Raw genomic sequence first — 21,746 nt, forward strand, 5'->3', positions numbered from 1 at the left:
TCTTTTATGGAGTTTTTTTTTTTTTTTAAATTGAAAATTATTTAAATTTAACAATATATATTAACGTTTTAAAGTAAAGTACTTAAATATATAACAAGTAAACCTAAGTCACCTAACGCATAACTACAATAATTCAACAAATAATAGTTACACTATTAACAAGTAACAAAATAAATGTTGAGTTGGTATGCCAACCAGCTTCAAACTTTAGCAGTTCTTTTGCAGAAAAATGACCATATTTGCCTTCTCTGGCAAGATACTACACCTCTCCTGACTTATGGCATGTCCTGCACAGGAGAAAACTCTCTCAGGTGGTGTCCAAGAGGCCTGGGTTAGGTTAGTACACACAGGTATGAGTTTGAAAGGGCAGACAATTTGGGGAGGATGTCCCGCTTCCCCCACCACCAGGCTACAGTGTCTTGTCCTGAACGATAGACTAGCAGTACAAGTGTAATATGTTTACTAGCGATCACGTGCAGTGAATGGTTAATATGCCTTTACGTCTGTTTTGGTTAGCACAGAGGGAAAATATGGCATTTTAAAAGTAGCCCACATTTACAATAGCTAGCTAACAGTAGACTACAGAGTGTGATATTTTTACGTCCGTTTCAGAGCGTGTACAAAAAGCCGTCTATCAGCAGTGATAGTAGAGTGCATGTCCGAGAATAGCGGACACACGCTTCACACCGCGAGCGGGCACGCGCGCCACTCGGCAGAAAAGGGAGAAAGGAAAAAAAAAAAAAAAAAAAAAGTCTGCTGCTGTCCAGAGCGACAGAGGGAAAATATTTCAGTCGGAACCGAAATGAGGAACCGAAATTTGCGTTCTAATCTGGTCCGAATACTACCATTGGCGTAGGAACCGGATCCATAGCGGAACCGGGTTTCGGTACCCAACCCTACTCAAAACTGCAGGAAGTTACTGCTCCTGGCCATCAGATATCCACCTTAAAACCACAACTGATATTATACGCTTTTGATTAAACTAATGAGATTTAATGTGTTAATTGGTGCACTTTAGAGGTGCTGGTAGGCAGATTTTGTTACCTTTGGAGAGAACCAGGCTAGCTGTTTTTGTTCATCGATCTTCTCACTTAACTTTTGGCAAGAAAGCAAATTAGCATGCTTCTTTAAATGTAGAACTATTCCTTTGGATATATCTTCAAACAAAAACTGTTACATACAGTAAAAGTCTACATTAGTGTGAAATTGGACATTTTCTATCAAATGTTCTAGCAGTTTACTTGCCAAATAACTGATGATAATTTCAGCCCCAACTATGCAGCTGTACTTTTTGAAGCTCTAGTGAAGTCTCAAACACATTGTACTGTACACATTGTGAAAGGAAAAAGCATTTTGTCAATGACTCAAACTTGAAGGATGTTAAAAACATAGTATTGTTGTATTTATTTTATTTTTTTTTTGCAATGTCAACTCCAAAAACCAATTACATGTGCTTTTTTTGTTACAAAATGCTCTAATAGATCTGTTCTCTTCATGGAAAATAATCTGTGCATGGCAACATGTCGGTTTCTCCACAGCTAGTCAGAGACGTGAGGCGCCTCTGTATAGCACGTGCTTCCAAACACGACAGCATGATTATAAGTTGATTTCTTTTCAAGACTTTGTTTGTTATATTTTTTTTTTTTACAAAGTCTGGACAACAGTGGTGTGAACTGGGTGGATGACATCCCATGCATGCACTTGAACGTTGCATGCAGGCGGCTTTCACACAACCTACTCATACAGGATGAGTAGTAAGAGCAACACAGTCTGCCACTGATGTCCAGACGTGATCATCAGGTTAGTAATTGTTCTTCCAGCTACAGAAGGAACCACAACTTTTCCCAAACTCTGGATGTTGCTTCCTTTGTATTCCTATGTTCTCTATTCGATGATGATGTCAAAGAAACTTAATTCGATCACTCTGGGTCGTAATAATAAAAGGATTTGTTACTTGGCAAAAATAAAGATCCTATTCTTTGCCCTCAGTCTCTAGCTCACACTCAGGACTTTGGTTTTCAATGAGCTATTAAAAGAAACTAATTTGGGCCAGAGAGCTTAACGTCCTTTAGGCTCAAAGCAGATGTTCAGTCTCAAACATGTCAAGCTGCTTGGCAACTTCAGATCACAAAAGCCCTGCCTAAGAGTCTGTAAACTAATGCAGCTTTTCACCAACAACTTAAAACCTTTTGTGGCTTTTCCTTCGAGCAAAGACAGCAACTTTGGGGCTGAGGTGTGATAGTGGGGATATGGGCACCAAATTTAACCTAGAACAAAACTCAAGGGCCCAGTTTTTCTTTCCCTTCACTGACTCGCACCTCAGCCACCTTCCTGCCGTCTGTTCCTACCATCAGTCAGTTTTGGTTCGAGCAGCAGGCCGTCACACGGGTCAGGAGGGGATCATGCCTTTGTTCCTCTTGCGGTCGGCCATGTTGCGGCGGTTGTGGTTTGCCCCGCGGCCCTTGTTGGCCTCCTTGCGTCTGTCTACTAATGTCTCCTGGGTTTGTCCTCGGCCTTTGGCTTGGCCCACCACATTATTCGGACGCTGCTCCGGTCGGAAACTGGGAAAGAAGAATGAACGGAAGTCAACAAAAGGTGTGGGAGGAGCCACCAGGTGAACTTCTACCGGGGCTTTTGTTTAAGACAGAGGTGTTAAGCATTTTTCCATCCAAGTTAAAAGAAAAAGGTCTACTGAAAAGTTTTTTTTTTTTCTGAATTTAAAAAACACTAACGAGACACTGGAAGAATTTACATGTTTTTTCTTTAACCATATAACGGACAGATCATGCCAGGTATACCTAGTGTTGTCTATTGACGTTTGTTGCAATTCCATTTTCATTCAGCTTATGTCTCAAGAGGGCTTTACAATCAGGGTATGGACATGGAACATGGAAAAGTTATGGAATTTAAAAAAATGCAAAATCCAGGCTTGGAAAGGTTTTGGAAACAAAGACCCAGAAAGTTTTGGAAAAGTCATGGAATGTTTTTTATATTTATTATATTAGGATAATAATATGTGATTAATAAATGTATTTCACGTCGTCCTAACCTCAACGTTCTATTCGGGGCGTGATATTACAAATCCCACTATGAACCACATAAATTGTCATTCATTTTATTGTTAAACCTCTGAGGATAAACTTTAACACAGATTTTTATTCTTATTGTATAATGTCGACTGACATTTTCCGGAATACATAGTCATGGAAATTTGCCGAAAAGTATTGGTTAAGAAATGCATTATTTTCTTGAAGAAACTTCTTGGATGGAAAGCCAGCTAACCAGTGAGAGTTTCAATGAGTAAATATTGACTTCTTACCCTTTCCTTTGATGCATGGCAGCTCTTCTAGCTTCAGCCCTCTCTCTCAGCAGAGCCGGGTCCTGCACAAACTGGTCCCGGTTTACATTGTTCTGAAATACAATGGATTCACATGCAGATATACATAGTGACCACACATTTGTAGCAACAGACTACATCAAGATTTAAGATTACAAAGCTAGCTAAAATCCATTAGGCAGTGTTTGAACAGCAATTTATTCTGCACAAAAAATGATTTGCCAAATTCGTTCAATCTTTTCATATGCAACAACTTGTAAAATGGTAAAAACATGCAATTATAATCCATTACATCTGATGACTGGTGCTTGTAGATCACACAAGATCAAGAACTAAGTTAAAGTCTAACAATAACTTTGGATCAACAGAATTGCTGATTCAAAGTTAACGTTATACACCAGAGCTCTCACTTTTACAAAGTGTAGTTTGACGTGTATAAGATGCCAACATGACCAACATGCTGTCTGAAATGGTCTTAATTTAAGATACATGCATACAAAAAACACTTGAAAAACATACGATTTTACGGTAAGATAATTAACTTTATCACTGAGCTTTAAAATGGGTCAAAGAGTTTTTTTCTGTAATGTTGGATCTGCTGTTTTTGAAAGATGTAATTACCTGTAGGGTCTCTTCCTCCTCTTCATCTTCACCCTCCTCCTCCAATTCTGGTTTGTTTCCTTTTCTCAGTATCTGTGGGATTGTGAAAGGCCTGCAGGGAAATAGAAACACACAATGAAAATGAAAAAAGCACCAGTAATTGGCATCCACCAAAAGAACATATTACAAATTTAGAAGGCACCCTGTCAAAATCTAAAAAGGTGCTTTTCAAATTCCACTTCACTCAGTCTCAACTCCATCACGATCAAAAATGAAACTGATTTACCTTCTGTTCAGTAAACTGTCTCCATCCAGGTCATTCGCTCCCACTTGGCCCATGTCGTAGGTGTCGTCGTACTCGTCGTCGTAGTCGTAGGCTTCTGCACTTTCACCGGGTTCGATGACCACCTCGTCTACCACCGTCTCGTAGGCCTGATAACGAGATCTCTGCTCTGCTACGTGCTTCTTGTCGTTCAGCATCTCTCGAGCGCTCTCACCTTTCCTGCAAGAGAGAAAACACAACAAGATTACACCTGACTTCAGCCAGTCTCACCGGTTCTTCACTTTCTTTAACTCTCCTGTTATCTTCTGTTCAAATTTGACCCGTTTTCAAAAGATTTCTATATCAGAAAATTTGGGTTTCTTTCAACCAAATTGTCAAAAAAATAATGTGGATGGTTCCATAAAATAAATGATCAGTTCACTACTTTCATTGAATTTGGGTGTTTTATTAAATTTTATAGCATTTTGACGGGAAAAAAATGATACAAGAACACTGAAAAAATTGACAAAATGTCTGAAAAAAAAGATTTAAAAAAAAGTGGGAAAAAAGAACAAAATTGTCAAAAAAAGCGCAAAAAACCCCTGACAAAATCATCGGAAAAAGTGTACACTACAGTATGTAAATGGTTTTATAGTTTTTCAGAGCAGCATTGCACAAAGAGATAGTAACATCTGGATGTCCTGCTTGGCTTTTATTAAACATTTTGAGCAGGATTTTACAGGCACATGAATCAGGTAAATGTGCAAGTACATAAAAAAAGTCCAGGGGTTTTTAATCCTCCTGTGTGCTCTTACCTCCTGCCCTTCCATATGCGGGACATGTCCACCTGGTCTCTGCGGAAAATGTCAAACTCGTCATCATCAAACACGTTGGATCTGACGTCCAGAACATCTGGAAGCACCTCCTTCACTGGCCTGAGGGGACAGAAGGAGAACGGGGTCAAACACGGCTGATACAATCCTGACTTCAATATTATCATTTATACCACCATTTATACACAAATGATCTGCACATTTTCATGATTTGTATAGTAAGGTTCTAAAACAGTAGCAACAATTTAGATTATTGATGAACTGAGTAAATCATTTGACAAGCAAAAATGAATCACATATTTCAGCTTGTAAGATTAGAGGACATACTGCTTTTCTCCATTTTATCATCAATGTAAAATGACCAGTTTTGGACTCTTGGGTGGACACAAAAATAAAAAAAAAAATAAAATAAATAAAAAAACATTTTAGAATGTCAAGTTGGGCTCTGGGAAATTGGAAAGTGCATTTTTATCAATTTTTTTTACATTTCACATACTAAACAAAATCCATCCGTAGCTTAAATCGATAAATAAATTAAATCATTAGTTGGAGCCCTTTGGGAGACATTGCTGATCATGAATATAGTGATGGTCATATTACGGTACACATTCTTATGTACTCAAATACTGTTCCTTACATTTAACTGCAAAGTATTTTTGCAGTGTTTGTATGAAGTCTCATTTTTGTGAATTTTGAAATGTGCATCATGATGAGTTAATATCGCCACCAGAGTCAAATTGAAATTAAAGAAACAAAATAAGGGCCATCTTTTAAGGCCCCAACACACCAACCCGATAATCGGCCGTTGGACAGTCTGGCGAGGTCAGTGACTCGAGTCTGTTCGGTGTGTTCCGTGCCGTCGTCAGTCGGAGGAGCCGCCGGCCTTCATTTTGGCTGATTTTACATGTTGAATCAGAAGGCGGGCAGTCGGACTCAATGGCTAATCTGATTGGTGGAGTGCTAACCCGGAAATGACGAGTGGGATGAGCCTGACTAACGCATCTCAAAATCTGACGAGCATCTTTTAAACTGACCTTTGTCGATCTGAAATGAAGATTTCAAGACAGATTCAGCAACTGCATGACCTATTTCTCGCTTAAAATGTTTTCAGAAACACGTTTCGGTGAACTATCTTCATAAAATATGAGATCGTATTCTGAATGAGCCGCCATTATGCCCGGTTGTAAAATCCGGGAGCAGCCAGACCCACGTGACTCGTTCGTCCAATCAGCTGCCGGTTTTAATTTTTTGGGCGACAATACAGATTAGCTATGCCTGCTGTTATGGAGACGCTCAAGTCGACGTCGCTTCGGTGTGTTCCAAGGCACTTTTTTGACCAACTCGGGGAGGCAGTCAGTCCGTCTGCCTTTTCTGCCGAAGGTCGGCCGTCGGGTTGGTGTGTCAGAGTCTTTAAACAACAAGCGGTACTTTACAAATAAAAAGCTCAGCAGCAGAACATATCAATCTTTTTACGTAAAGGCCAACTCAGTGCGTGGTGTCACCTTGGCATAGCTCGGTCGAGTTTGTCCAGGTTGGGGGCCAGGCGGTCCTCCAGGATGTTGTTGATGACCAGCTCAGAGTTGTAGTCGTACTCGCGTAGACAGGCCAGCAGAAAACCTTCGCCCAAATCAGGCAGCAGGTCCCTGATACACGACAGCAGAGACTCTAGCTCCCCCTCGCTCACCGGACACACCGCACCCTGATAACAAACGGACAACACCGTCAACGCTTGTTTGCAAACTCATAGTTTGTCTTATTTAGTTTTGTTTCATGCAATTTATATAAAATGCCTTGTTGCATAACAGATGTTACAGCAATAAAAGGTTGTTGTTTGCTGCTTCCATCTTTTTCTATTAAGATTATTAACATTTTAGTAGCTGCAACGATTAGTCCATTAGACGATCAACAGAAAAAGGCAACACTATTTTGGGGTTTTGGACTGATAGTCGAACAAAACAAGATATTTAAACATGTCACATTGGGCTGTGTGAAATCATAACGGCAATTTTTCACTATTTTCTGCCATGTCATTAGGGTTGGGCATTGTTTGGATTTGACCAATTCTGATTCCAATTGCGATTCTTCCTTTCGATTCCGGTTCTTATTGATTCTCGATTCCGATTCTTTGAGGGGTGGAGTTGAAACGGGTCACATGCTTATTTCACAAATAAGAGGAAAGTTTTATTTTGATTCAGTGGTGGGTTGCAGTTTTACCGGGCTTTTTCAACTTAAAATAAAGCCACACTAGAGCGCCGCTTACTGTGCTCCATGGCTGCAACACAACAAGCGCCTGGCCGCTACGGAAACCAAAACTTGCGCATGTTGAATTTGGAACCTATGATCAGATTTGAAACCGAAGCCTCCAAATGATTCCAATAAAGAAACGATTCTACTAGAATCGTAATTTTTGAAACAATTCCAAGTAGGAATCGGTTCTCGATGCCCAATCCTACATGTCATAGACAAAACTATTAATCGAGAAACTAATCGTTAGTTGCAGCCCTACATTTTACCTTAACGTATCTTGTAAAGCAAACAATATGACATTATCTTTGAAAATTCCCTCAGCTGGTAATCACTAATGGTGAATATAGGATGCGGAGCTGTCAAAAGCACACATATTTAGTTAACTGTAACAACAACAACAACAACTCACATTGTTTCCTTTTCGGGGAACATCCAACATGGCGTCCGCTCCCCTCAGGCCCTCTCCTCCTTCTAGCTCTCGAGCCTCCTGAAATTTAAAGCCAGCTGTAGCAGCAGCAGCACCACCGCCCGCTGCTCCCTGATACGGAGTCTGGCTGTGTGGTCTCCGTCGGCCCACGCAGTCCCAGGCACTCTCCACCCCCTGGAGCAGGTAGGACGTCCGCGTCTCATCACTGAGGGAAGCAGGTTAAAGATATATGCTGATGCTGATGAAGTCTGGCTTTGAGACTTTCTTCCATCCTGGATGTCTCTCCACCACAACTGGCTCTTGACTTGATCAGGGCTACGATTCATCTGCCGATCCGTTTATGAATCCATCTTTTCATCATTTGGTTTACAAAACATTAGGAAAAAAATAATGTGCTATATTCTAGAGCCCAAAGTGAGGTCATGAAATGTCTTTTTTTGTGCGACCAACAGTTCACAAGCCAAAACTATTTAATTTACTATAATGTAAGACCAAGATAATTGTCAAATTCTCACATTTCAGAAACTGGAACCATCATGTTTTAAAATATTAAGAAAGTATCAAAATAGTTGCTAATTAATCATTCAACTTATCACTGCAGCTCTTCACCTTACTTTGTTACTGTTGCACTTACAATATATTGTACTGATACTGCGGATGTGTAAATATACATCTCTGCTGATCTTAAAGAAAATACTTAAAAGTAATTTTTACATTTCGACATATGGTCCACAATTTTTAATCTGTCGTGAATTTGAATTGATTTGCTCTGCTTAAAGTGCTCATATTAGAGGTTCTATCAGAATAGGTTTATAGGGTTTAATTTTCAAAAAAACACCATATTTTTGTTGTACTACATATTGCTGCAGCTCCTCTTTTCACCCTGTGTGTTGAGCTCTTCGTTTTAGCTACAGAGTGAGGCATCACACTTCTGTCAGAAGCAGAGTTTGAGGGCGTGCCACGCTAGCAGCTAGGCGAGCATTATAACGTGTGTTAAAAAGTGACGCACGTTCATCACAGAAGTAAAGGCTGGACTACAATAGAGCTGTTTGGAGCAGTTTGTGAACAGTGTTTTCTGTTGGAGATGGGAAGTCCCTTTGGGGTGGACTTTGGGCTTTTTCACTTGTAAACCTATAACATGCACAAAAAAGATATATAAAACAATAAAGGAAAGGGAAAAAACATAATATGAGCACTTTAAAACAAACATGCATCATACACATTTGATTATTTTTTGGTAACAGTGTGCAGAATATTATTAGCTAGTTATTGTTTTAAACTGATAAGGATACATGACAGGGAGGGCCTGTTGTAGCAGGCTGATGTCATCTGCGATGGGGAACTGCTCATCATAGTCTGACAAGAACCTGAAAGGACAAAGAAACAAAAAGGGCAAACCTATTTATAAACTGTACATAAAGAGAAAAAGGGAAACAAACTAGTTCTACGATTTAATAGGGCACTACCTAACAAGCCCCCCCCGCCCCCGCGTCAGAGGTGACCCCCTGATCTTTATCAGTAATGTTACCTTTTCTCAGGTAAAAAAGCTGTGAAATGTTGTAGTAGCTCCTCTGCAAATGTTTGCATGTTTTCTCCCCTGCAAGACAACAACATTCAGCAGAATTAATTTGTGCATGTGTAACGCTAACTCTGCTAAGATGCACGTTGAGAGTTTGGATGTCTCACCCCTCTAGGATCGGCTGTAGGCAGGTGTGATGCAGCAACAGGTGAGCCATCTCCACTATCTTACGACAGGAGTGGGACAACCTCTTCCACAAATCCTGCTGAAGACTAAAGGAGGGTTTGGGAGAAATCATTCACTATCATTCATTCATGTATTCAGCAAGTGGGTCTCAATCTTTTGGTGTTTTTAAAACTATTAAATGCAGCAGAAGCTCACCCTTTATCATCAAAGTTTCTCTTCCTCACCGCCTTCTCGAGGTCAGGCACAGCGGCCTCATAAAACGAGGTCAGTCTGCCAGGAGAGAAGACAAAATGATCATGAGAAGCTTTTGCAAAGGTGTGGGTGCGATACTGCCAGTTTACGTCATCTGTGTACCTGCTGAGGAAGCCATGGGAGTGGAAGCTGGAGCAGGCGGCAGGGAAGATATCCAGGAAGGCATGGATGGTGGTGGTCGAGTCACACAGGTACAGAATAAGATCTACAAGATCCTGGGACAGCAAAGAAAACACACAGTATAGTAGTGTCCCTCTGGGTTTCCAATCAGCCATACTCATAAATTAAGTCTAATTCCAGTTGAAACGTTTACCATGAATCACTGGCTGCTTATTACCAAGTCGTCCTATCACCATTAGTAAAGCAGTACACTGAATATCCAAATAAAATAGTTTCAATTTAAGACCTTTATAGCGCCAGTTAAAAAGAAAGAACTGTCGGTTACACTTTACTAGAAAGGTATCTACATAAGAGTGACATGACACTGTCACGAACGTGTCATAAACATTATAAACAAGTCATAAACGTTCATGACATAACGCTTCTTTTAGTAAGGCCGGCTACACACTGGCTGCGTGGCGTGAGCGCGTCAGCTGCGTGGCGTGTCCGTTTTTATTTCGGCTCCCATGTTAACAGCTTAGAGCTTACACACTGCCTGCGTGACACGCACGTCTCAGGCATGCCGAAAACGCGTGCACGCTAGAAATAGAACCGACGCCTATTTTTAACGAGTGTTGGAAGCGTTTCCAGGCAAAATAGAATAGGAAAAGATGTTTATATGTAATTTTGACACAAATACATATTCATAAATGACATGTTGATGTTTGAAAGTCTCTAGGTTTTGATATAAATGCAGATATAAATGTAATAAAAAAAATAATAAAAAATAAATCGATTTTCTAATATTGCACCTGTCAATACAGAACGAAATATTCTGTAGCCTATTTTGCCGTCAATACTGTCGATGTTGTCTTTACTGTAATCAAATCAGTATATATTCCTGTTTAACATGGTATTTCATTTTATCAATGAGACACATCTGTGTACAGACAAGGCTAGCAGCAGCAGCGCCGCGTCAGACACGTTTCTGGTGTGTAAAGACCAAAAATCCACACAGCTGCCACGCAGCTGACACGCAACAGAAACGCCACGCTCATGCCAAGCAGGCAGTGTGTGGCTGGCCTAAGTGTCAGTCGGTATTTGTCATGACGTTATGGTTAGGGTTAGGGTTCATGTGTCATGACTGTGTCATGACAGTGTAATGTCACTTATGTAGATACCTTCAAGCAAAGTGTTACCGAAATGTCTTTTTTGTCCAAGCAACAGTCCCGACCCCCAAAAAACTTCCATTTATTGAAAGACCAAGAAAAGCATCAGATGAAGAAGCATCAGAAGAAAAAGAAGAAGTTGCATCAGAAGAAGAAGAAAATGAGTTCATTAAATAATGACAAATGCCATAAAATGCTACATTTGACTATATTCAACCCATTCAGCATCTGGATTTGAAGACACTTCTTAAACTTGAAGACAAACTATATTTTTAATACAGAAGAATGCAATTATGCTCCCTGGAGTAAAAGTAAGCACTGCTCAAGTTTAAAATTCTTATACATATGAAAATTACATTTAAAAAACAGTATTCCTAATCAGCCTGGTTTCTAAGGAAGGCCTGATTTATTCATTGAGGCTTAAAGCAGAGAGGCGTCCAACACATTTTATTAAATAATATCTGAAGATCATACGTCAAGTTGTATCTAAATAATCACTTTTGCAGTGAAGATGTTACCATGCTAGAACAGCCTTTTAAATACGGTCTGATGTTTATATTGGACAATGGGCTTGTGCCAACACATACATACTAAATATTAGGGCTGCACAATATATTGTTTTTTTTATTGTAGTATCAACTGGCGGAATATACATATCGCGAAAGGCTACAACATATCGTGATAGACACAGAGATTCTTTTTTTTTTGAAGATTATTTTTTGGGCTTTTCCGCCTTTATTTTGACAGGACAGCTGGACAGGAAATTGTCACAGGTTGGATTCGAACCCTGGACCTCTGCGTCGAGGCATAAGCCTCTCAATATATGTGCGCTTGCTCTACCCACTGAGCCAACCCGGCCACACATAGACAGAGAGATTCTATGTGCTAGTTGAAAGAACATATCAGTAGAAAACGGCTCATTCAAATGTAACAGTCACTTTTTTTTTTAGTGGTGCCTTTTATGTTTAATTCATCGTTCAATTTGTTCAATAAAAGAATGTTGGGAATGATTTCCTTTTATGTTTCAAATTCAACAAGCAATTTGTTATATTTTAGAAGAATACTGAAAGCAGCAGAAATGCAGAACTGAGTACACTTAAATATCTGTTTATTTATTGCCAGTAATATCGTTATAGCGATATTCAACAACGTTATCGCATATGGCATATTTTCCTCATATCGTGCAGCCCTACTAGATATTGTTATTATTTCATTAGTATCACATGCAGTGATGACTGGAGATGTGTGTGTTTGTCTGACCTGCTGGCTCATGGCCATGGCAGTGGGCTGTTTGTGTGCGCTCAGCTTCATCGGCTCCATGGCGGTGGCTCCCTCACAGTGGAGACCACACTTATCCAGGATGGTGTCGAACACCTGAAGGGGACGGAGAATAAAAAGGAGGTAAATAATCTATAATTTTACAGGGAGACATTTACAACTAAATAGTATATTATTTTTATGTCCCAGGTATCTTGTCACTTTTTGGAAAACCTAAATAAAACACAATCTTACACTTTCCATATAAATACAGAGTTAGAAGTAAGTATAGAGGGTATCTTTTAAATATACCTGTAACACAGTGGGCACTGTCTCATCTAGGTCGCTGTAGTAAGATGGCTGCTGGGTAAAAATGTTCTCTAAAAGAAGGACATCATTGTAAAAGTTAACTAAGAGTTACAACACAGATACAAACTACCCATCTTCATGACATATTTTAATCTAATGGATACACCATTGAAATACCCTATAATGATTTAAATTGGACCTTCACAAACAGCTCACCAAGCATCTTGTGCAGCAGCTGACTGTTGCCCTTTCCAAAGAGCACGCACAGATCCAGAATTTTGGGAATGTCAAACAGGAAGTTCTCATAGATAATTTCTCCAAACACAGCCGGGGTGAGGAAGTTCTCCTATGGAAGAGGAGCACAAGGCAACAGTATGTCAAGGCTGTGTACTCGGGAGGGCCGGTGACAATACTATACTTGATGTGCTGTCATTTCTGTTTACTGATCATGATTAGTAGATCATCACTGCTTCTAGTTCATATTTGGGAGCTGCTGTTACCTTGGACTCTTTATGTGTAGCCATCCTGAGGAAGGTCAAGAAGACCGCCCTGTGAACGGAGCGCTGCATGTCGGCCACCGCCGGGGAGGAGGGCAGGGAGGCGAGGTCCAGGCCTCGAGGAGCCTGATGCAGGTAGGAATCGAGGCACCTCTGCAGAGAATCATCAAAGACCACCTGGTGGAGGAGACAGACCCAAGCAGCGGAGGGAGGGAGGGGACATTTACAAGGACTTGAATTGAACTGAGTCTACAGTCTATTTACATTTGTCCAGCTGCCATACACCTTTGTGGCTCAGAGAGATGTTTGTTTACATGTTAATGGTGCCTCACCTGACACCAGAACTTGTCATGAGGCAGTGTGAGCAGCCACTCCAGGTCCTCTGTGATGAATTTGGCATGTTCCATAAACTCCTCCACCTCAGCGGCAGAGCCGTCTTCTGGCAGGGACTTGTAAGGCACAAAACAGCGATCCTCCTTCCTGGTCGGGTGCTGTTTTTGAACAGGAAGTTCAGAGTTTGATTCTGATAAAGAACTGTTCTTGGTGAGACGTGAGTTTGGTTATTCCTGGAGCCAGTGTTGTAGTACTCGAGATCGGTCTTGGTCTCGAGACCGGTCTCAAGACCACTTTATGAATGTCTTGTCTCGGAATCGACTGCATTTTTACTCGGTCTCAGATAAAGAGGACTCTGGATTTTATTTCAAGACCACAACTGCCTTTTGATTATTTTATCAAGGCACGTCTCATGATACACTTGTGGCAATAAAAGAGGTGAATGAATAATAATCTTAATTTGTTTTCTGTGGGTGTTTTTTTTAATGGAAATGTGGATCTTTCAGATCAATTTGAGGAGTGCCTATGGTTAGCATTTTCCACATTTTATCACGTCATGCAGTGTGGGACTCGCACTGGTCTGGTCTTGGTCTTGTCTCGGTTTCTAAACACTCTGGTCTTGGTGAAGACTTGGTCTTGGTTTAGGTGGTCTCGACGGTCTCTCAAAAAATGAGATGATTTGACTCACCAGTGCAGGCAGTGTGTGCTCTTTTCCCAGCGGGCCCGGCTCGGTCACCTGCTGCTCATCCAGTGGCACTCGGGCACAGGCCATGGCTTCTCCCTCTCTAGTTTTTTTTCTACCAAATCAAAGAAATTCAAAATACATTTTACTTCTGTATATTGGTCTATTGGTATATTGTGTTTACCAAATTAGCCAAAAAATATCACATTCCACATATGGTTATCAGGTTTGAAGTCATATGTCTCATAACGTTAATGTTCTCTTGGGATCATTAAGTAAAAGTACTAATACCACACTGTGAAAATACTTCACTACAAGTAAAAGTCCTGCATTTCAGCATTATCAGCAAAATGCACTTAAAGTCATAGTTGTCCAGTAAAATGTACCCTCTCAGCGTTTTACTCTTATATATGGTGTTTTTGGATTAACATCACTGCTGCATTATTGTGCATTTTGCATTGTAGTGCTGTGGTTTAATCCTTTATTTACTGTTGGGTAGTTTAATCTGCAACAATGCATCATATTCTATAAAATCATCATATGTTTGTAGCGTCGCTGTCCTCTGAGAACCACGTATCTCTATAAAGTCAACCTTTCATGAGCCAAAAAAATAAATAAAAAATAGCCCTGTTTGTAGCTTTATGATGATGCATTTTCCAGCTGATCCAAGAGGGGGTTTAAATAGTGTATTTAGCTTAAGAAGTAGGAGAATTTTCTCAACATATAAAGGAACACTTCATCCTTCAGTTTTGTTTTTTACAAACATTCAACACATCTGGAAATACATGGTTTTCACTGGACAGGAAATGTAACTAACGTCAGAAAAAAGCAGTGGAGTAGAAACCACAATATTTAATAGTTAAATGTTTATGTTCACCTTGTTATGGTCTGCTTTCCTTAATTGTAGCTGTAGGTCTATTCCTACATTGAGAGCAACAAAAAGCCAGAGTCAAATTCTTTGGTGTGTTCACTCTTACATGGCCATTATGCTGATTCTGGTTTACCTCTGAGATGTAACTAGTAGAGTAGAAGTATAACGTTGTATACAATAAAAATACAAGTACTTTAAATTGTACTAAAGTACAGCACTTGAGCAAATGTACGTTGTTACATTCACATTCCAGGTGATTTTGCTGATAGTCTGAGAAAACCTATTTCTGAGGGATAGTGGAAACATTGTCATGTAATTAATCATAACAGTAGCCTCTAACGGTACCACAATCACATAGTTGTACATTACCTGCAATTTAACATCTGTAGAGACAATTCTCCTCCTTTATATTTTATCTCCTCCTGCTGAAAGATTAGCTAGCAGTTAAAATTGTCTAAACTGCTGAAGCTAAGGGAGCCACCGTTAGCTTGCTAACAGCAGCAGTGTATAAGCTACAAACAGCCACTCCTGTTAGTAAACTAGTTAACGTTAGTTAAATCAACGTAAGTTACCACTGCCAATAAAAAGTAATGTAGCATAGCCACCTGTTAACCACTAACGTTACAGTTACAGCACCACGGCTATCTGCTAATACCGTTTGTATGTATTGAGTTAGCTAACTTCTGACTGAAAAACAACGTAGTCCGGTAAGATAACTTGCTAGCTATCTGCTAATTACCAAGTTCAACCAAACTGACAGCACGTCAATGAATGGGGAGAGGCTAACGTTAATGTAACGTGGCTAACCAGCCGGTGACTTTATAAACGTCCTCTTGTAACTCGTAACGTTATGTATATTACTTGTACAGGGAATACGTTAATACAGCTGCTCACCTGTTAACTTGACTGTCTGTAACTCGTTAAAGCCATCTCATCAATTTCGTCGTAGCTTCCAACAGTTTCAGTTTCCAAACCTTTAATAATCATCTGTGATGGGCCCGGAAGTGACGTAAGTTGTTTTTTTTAGCATGGGGAATGACTGTCTTTACCGCCCCCTTGTGGGCACCAGACCGCAACAGCAGTGGGGGGGGGGGGTCACCATGAAACTTCCCCAGTTCATTACTTAGCTACATTAAGACACACGTTTTCTGAAATTGTATGTTTAAAATGCAAATAAAGCATTATCTTATTATGTGCTAACTTGTTTCATTTTGTTGACATATTAGAGACAAAAGTATATAAACTTATCACTACATAAATCAGAAAATACTGTCAACAGCCATACAAAATCCATTTTTGCCACGTTTTTAGGAATAAAATGTTCCATAAATCAGGCTATGAATGATATATACTGTATATACAAACCACTATGCAAACCTTCAGAATATAGATAGGAACAAAACTGGAACGTTTGGTGTATGTAAGTGCTACTAAAGTGGAGATTTCTGGCTCAGAGTACGAGAACAACTCATTTTGAGATTTTTTTTACCATATGTACCCCGAGAGAGAAGACATCTATCACTGAGAAGCACATCTGCTATTTAAACATAGTTGCTGGCGGGTGTCGGGGCTAACTTGTCTGCTAAATTTAAAGGCTCAATAAAGGAACATCAAATATTACACCCGAATATTGATAAAAGCTTTGCTTTAAGAGAGGACGAAGAGAGAAAGAGAGAAAAGAGCAATTGCACTAACATATATCCAAATAATAACTGAATCTTCAATCTTCATTAAATTGGTTGTATAAACTGCTAAGATGATAAAACAAGACAATGATGCTTGACACATGACTTTCTTGGAAAAAGATGTTTATAAAAGAAGATTTCCATGACACACAGAGAAGGCTGATGAGGATTCCCATAAATTACATTAGGTACAATATTTTCTTTAAACAGTCTGAAAGTCCATCGACGAATTATCAAAATCTCAAGAAAGTGAAACATTGATTGGTGTGTTTGACGCTGAAAAAGAGAAACTTCTGTTGAAAGGTTTGCGTTTTATTGTTTGTGCTGCGTCGGACCTTGAAATCAGGAGGTTTAGATTATCATAACTGACCAGAAGACTTTTGTGTGCGACTTTAGTTTTTAACATATAGTTAACATTTGCAATGCAATGAACTGTCCTATTTCTTAAATACTAAAACAAAGATAAACAACAAATAAAAAGACAGATATTTTTTTAGTCTGCTTTCATGGCTTGTGGTTTAAACCTGAAACTGTATACTTCATTTTAGGTGTAAATCATAAAATAAATATATTACAACAACAACACAAAATCCCCCTTACATATTACATATCAAGCAGCAGTAATACTGTACTACATGATCCCCCGTTTTAATGCCTTCTCCATCCAGGAATAACAGAAAATCTAAATTGTATAGACCTTACCTAAAGGACTATACAATGTGACAGTGAATCACAGCTTCCAGTTTCTCTCCAATAATAATCTACAGCTCTATTCTATGCTAATATTAAATCTACAGAGAAGTATGTATGTTTTAAGATTGGATCACTTACTCTGTGTTGAATTTTGAATACTGAACAGAGAAAAACTGGTGCACTTCTGGACTCTGAATACAACAGTACGATACACTAAATATTGTCCACCGGGTTATTTGTAGTCTTAAAAAGGTGCAGTAGGTAAGACTTATAAAACTAACTTTCTGTCATATTTGCTGAAACTGGCCATATGTTTGAGTATAACTACATGAAGCAGGTCATTTAAAAAAAAAAATCTGGCTCCTCTGGCACCACCTACAGCCTGTAGTGTGATTTGTAAAAATCCACCGCTCCCTGTTCAGATGCACCAATCAGGGCCAGGGGGGGTGTCTAACTGCGTATCAATCACTGCTCATGCGCACGCATTCATTCTCCCTTGTGGGGGGAGGGGCTTAGGAGACCGTTATGGCTTTAGCAGAAAGGGGGGAGGGACTGAGAAGATGTTCAATTCTTTTTGGCTAAGTCCTGGATCTTCACAATCCTACCTACAGCACCTTTAACAGTAGCACAAAGAATGACGTTGCTATGGTGTGAATGGCTGCTTTATCCTTAGCAATACTACTGTTCCAGTTTTTGTAGTTTACAACATGACAAACACCAACAACTTGTCCCCTGAAAGCTTAAATAAATAATCAATATTACAGATCATAAACCGCTTTTCACTGGCCAAAAGTATGTGGAAACCCAAACATTGCACTCATCTTCCAAAACCATGGGCATATACAGAAATCTGCTGCTATAACAGCCTCCACTTTTTTGGTTTTTGGCTTCCCCCCCAGATTTAAGAACCGGGCTCTGTGCAGAGGGGAATCATCATGTTAAAAACGAAAAATGTTGCCGCAAAGTTAGAAGCTAACATATCGTAATATGTTGTAGCATACAAGCAAGATTTATAGGGCGGCAGCTAACAATTATTTTCATTATCTATTAACCTTTTCTTGATTAATTGTCTGATCCATATCAGAAGTCTTTTTGTTGTTGTTTTGTTCAACCAACATAAAAAAATATACAATTAACTATCATAGCAGACAACCAGCAGAAAACACATCTGATAGGCTGGAACCAGAGTTTTTGGCTTTTGGGCTTAAAAAAATAATTGGTAGCCATTTTATTTGTTGTTGATTGACTAATAGTTGCAGCTCTGATGATTTCTCTTTATTGGAAATAAGAAGTGTAACCCAAACTCAGCCCGAGCTTCTGCTGCAGCATGGTGGCCCAACAGCAAGAAGGTTCTGGGTTTGAATCCAGGTCGTTCCGGGCCTTTCTGTATGGAGTTTGTATGTTCTCCCCGTGTTTACGTGGGTTTCCTCCGGATGCTCCGGTTTGCCCCACCATCAAAAAACATGCACTAGGTTCTCCAGTCAGTGCCCTTGATCAATGGCCTGGAAATCCAGACCCAAATCCAAAAGATTAAGGGTCTGGCACTGAGTAATGAAAATGGCCCAACTTAAGGGGCGGCACCAAGCATGCATTTGAAAATCTCACTGCACACAATTGGACAACACTACGACCAATCACAACATTACACGGCGTGACGTATCCAGAGCCCCATACGCTTAGCTACCTGCGGAGCTAACTGGTAGATTAAACTGTTGTCATCTGTTTAGCTCGCCTCTGGCCCGCCTATATCAGATACACCGATGTGATTGGTGCAGCTCGGCTACAATGGCATGGTTAATGAGCATCGTTACTCAATGCCAGGGTGACTCGCTGAGCAAACTCAAATTGTGCTTTTGCGAGAACTCTGGATTTCCAGGGTACTTGATCAAGGCACTGGCTCAGATCTGGAGTTGGTCCCTGGGTGCTGTAAATGGCTGCCCACTGCAGAGAATGAATTTCGCTACATGTACAGTATGTGTATGAAAATAAGTACCTTTACCTTAACTTGGTAAACAAGATTTTTTTTTTTTTTTTATCTTGCAGCAGACAGAACATTTTTTCACGTAGTCTTTAAGGATTCAATAAGAATCTTCAGAACTGCGATCAGTGTTATCAAATGATATTCTGGGTCTTTCAAAGATCACCAGGTATTTATTTTTTCAGAAAAATGGATGTTTACATTAGCTCTGTGACGTATTTGAGAGTAACAGACTAGGGCTATCGCAAACCATGAAAAACAACCCCTACACCAAAAGTGCATATAAATAAGCATGTCCACATACTTTTGGCCACATAGTATCTCAGAGAATCAGAGGGTTTGTCATAACAACCTAACTAGATACAGTATATAACTTCATTTTCCTATCATTATTATGTAATTTAATATTGATAAGGTCACAGAAAAGTAGGCAAGATGTGCATGTATATGTGATATAGCTTACAGTATTCTGTTCAAACTATTACTGTACAATAAAAGAATAGATAATTCTGGGAAAAATAGTCTGTGGGATGTGCGAAGACCAAAGATTTGCACTTTGAGTTCAAGAATGCAAGGAATAAAAACTATTCAATGCTATATTAATGAAGGGCACAGATGGTAAACTATATGGAGAAATGCTGCTGTGGACGCTGAGTGTTATTGCGTCTGATCTGAAACCACTAATATCAAACTCTTGACCTTATTTCGCTTTAAATAGCTGACCCAGGCTTCATTTAAGATTTCTAACTGCATGCCGAAGATGTATACAAGGCCGTACTGAGGAGAAATAAAGATTGCCCTTCCACACGTCACTGTGTAGCCCTTCAGCATTCCCAATGGTCTGCCCATTTTTGGTCTTCAAAAGTCCGATTTTATGTTTTATCATGTATATAAAAAAATATAACATCAATAAACAAACAACAAAGTACAGCAGGAAGTCAGTTTGATGTTGACAATTGATTAAAATTCTAGGTCAGGTCCTTAATGATTCGTTTTTGGTATGTAATGAAAAAAGGGAAGAGGACGGGGGTTAAAGTCTGGAACAGAAAGTTGTGGGCACAGAGGATTAGTGATCTAAATACTCTGCATCTACTGAATCCCAACAGTTGAGGCTCAAAATGACATTCACAGAGGGAAGGACGATGGGGAGGATAAAGAAGAGCAGGAGCCAAAATGGCTATAGTGTATCAGTAGTCTGGAAAATAGAGAAAAGTTTGAGTGACTGGGTGAGTATTGCACGTCAGTTCGGAAGTCTCGTCTCTGCAGGCTGATCGCAGCTTCAGTTGATATTTCTAGACTGTTAAAAGGGAGCAGCTGTCAGGAAAAGGTGGATAAAACATGAAAAAGAAGGCCTCCACCCCCTCGGTCTGGGATCTACTGCATGTAGGAACTCTGAATAAACGGCTGTTATTTTTTTTGAAAAAAAGGAGGTGTGCGTACCTGCCGCACAGCAGCCAAACTACTGAAACTCCAAGGGTCCTGAAAACAGAGGATGGGAGAAAGATAAAGAGAGAAAAAGTTCCCTCCTCTTTGGGCTTGCAGTTTACACCATCACAAACCAGCTCAGTTTCATTTCACTGGTCAGAGCTGATGTTGGTTCCAGAGGAGTCCAGTGCTAGCCCAGCTGTATCTGTCCAGAGTACATGGTGAGGAGGAGCATGATGGCGAAGCCCGTCAGCAGGCCGGCATTCTGGATGGCAAAGGTGAGGAGGAAGCTGCTGCCACCCGCGTCCTCTTCCTCACGACTCACCTCATTCATCTCTGGAAACTGAGAAGCAAAAAACAGAGGGAGAAAGACCTTTTTTAAACTTCTCTATAACGAGGGAAAGTCCATTTAGTAGTAGGCCTGCACAATTCGGTGAAAAACTATAAATCATGATTTTTTAGCTTAGAATTGGTATCACGATTCTCTGCCACGATTTTTTTCTCACGAAGTGTAGTGTTTATTGCACACATGAACCATGACAAAACAAAACAAATTGGCAGTACCAAACAGATTGATTTTGGCACCTATAGCACATTGTGCATCACCACAAGCCTGGACATAGAGGCTTCAATGAATAAAGAAAATAAAGTACATACTGGCCATTTAAGTATGGTAGGCTACCAAAAATAGTGACATATAACACATTGAACTAAATATGGCCCTGATACAGGCTCTATCTGAACTCCTTGAACATGTCTTAACATAATTAAAACATGTCAATGTCAAATGCTTTCAATACATTAATTGAAGGAGAAAAAAAAAAAAAAAAGAAAATCGTTATTTTATTATTAATATTATTATATTTATTCGTTATTAAAGTTATTTAAAAATTAAATCGGGAACAAGGGTGAATCGAGATCGCGATTTTATAACGATTTATCATGCAGGCCTAATTAGTAGGCATGCACCGTCCTTCTCAGACTCTCATGACTCTCTTTCACATTAAAGGGGCCCTTCACTGATTCAACAAAGTCAATTTACTAGACGTGGACTGCTGCACAGCCTGTGAAATCAGTTGTTTATG

The 21,746-nt window shown here is 39.8% G+C and overlaps 2 protein-coding genes across 7 annotated transcripts in view; both read right to left on the reverse strand.

Moving 5' to 3' along the window:
- Positions 1-1,106: 1,106 nt before the first annotated feature.
- ascc2 (activating signal cointegrator 1 complex subunit 2) lies at positions 1,107-15,928 on the reverse strand. 4 transcript variants are annotated; one of them, XM_031305616.2, is made up of 21 exons: positions 15,775-15,886; positions 14,887-14,930; positions 14,159-14,160; positions 14,016-14,124; positions 13,327-13,485; positions 12,998-13,171; positions 12,714-12,843; positions 12,501-12,568; positions 12,192-12,305; positions 9,766-9,878; positions 9,607-9,681; positions 9,393-9,497; positions 9,235-9,303; positions 8,999-9,073; positions 7,689-7,911; positions 6,535-6,731; positions 5,015-5,134; positions 4,224-4,439; positions 3,959-4,049; positions 3,320-3,411; positions 1,107-2,561 (listed from the first exon to the last, which is right to left on the reverse strand). In XM_031305616.2, the coding sequence occupies exons 4-21, from the start codon at positions 14,097-14,099 to the stop codon at positions 2,390-2,392; spliced, it is 2,277 nt and encodes a 758-aa protein (XP_031161476.1). In that variant the 5' UTR covers positions 14,100-14,124; positions 14,159-14,160; positions 14,887-14,930; positions 15,775-15,886; the 3' UTR covers positions 1,107-2,389. The 4 variants fall into 4 exon arrangements, with proteins under 4 accessions (XP_031161476.1, XP_031161474.1, XP_031161475.1 ...); XM_031305614.2 differs by lacking the exons at positions 14,159-14,160; positions 14,887-14,930 and adding an exon at positions 15,562-15,563 and having other exon boundaries at positions 15,775-15,928; XM_031305615.2 differs by lacking the exon at positions 14,159-14,160.
- Positions 15,929-20,090: 4,162 nt separating this feature from the next.
- Positions 20,091-21,746, reverse strand: part of slc39a14 (solute carrier family 39 member 14) — a 39,215-nt gene continuing 37,559 nt past the window's right edge. For all 3 annotated transcript variants that reach the window (XM_031305618.2, XM_031305619.2, XM_031305620.2), the window contains one exon: positions 20,091-21,004. In XM_031305618.2, the coding sequence (XP_031161478.1) occupies positions 20,852-21,004 (153 nt within the window). In that variant the 3' untranslated portion in view covers positions 20,091-20,851. The remainder of the gene's footprint in view (positions 21,005-21,746) is intronic.

The sequence above is a fragment of the Sander lucioperca genome, chromosome 2, assembly GCF_008315115.2.
Source record: "Sander lucioperca isolate FBNREF2018 chromosome 2, SLUC_FBN_1.2, whole genome shotgun sequence".
NCBI lineage: Eukaryota > Metazoa > Chordata > Actinopteri > Perciformes > Percidae > Sander > Sander lucioperca.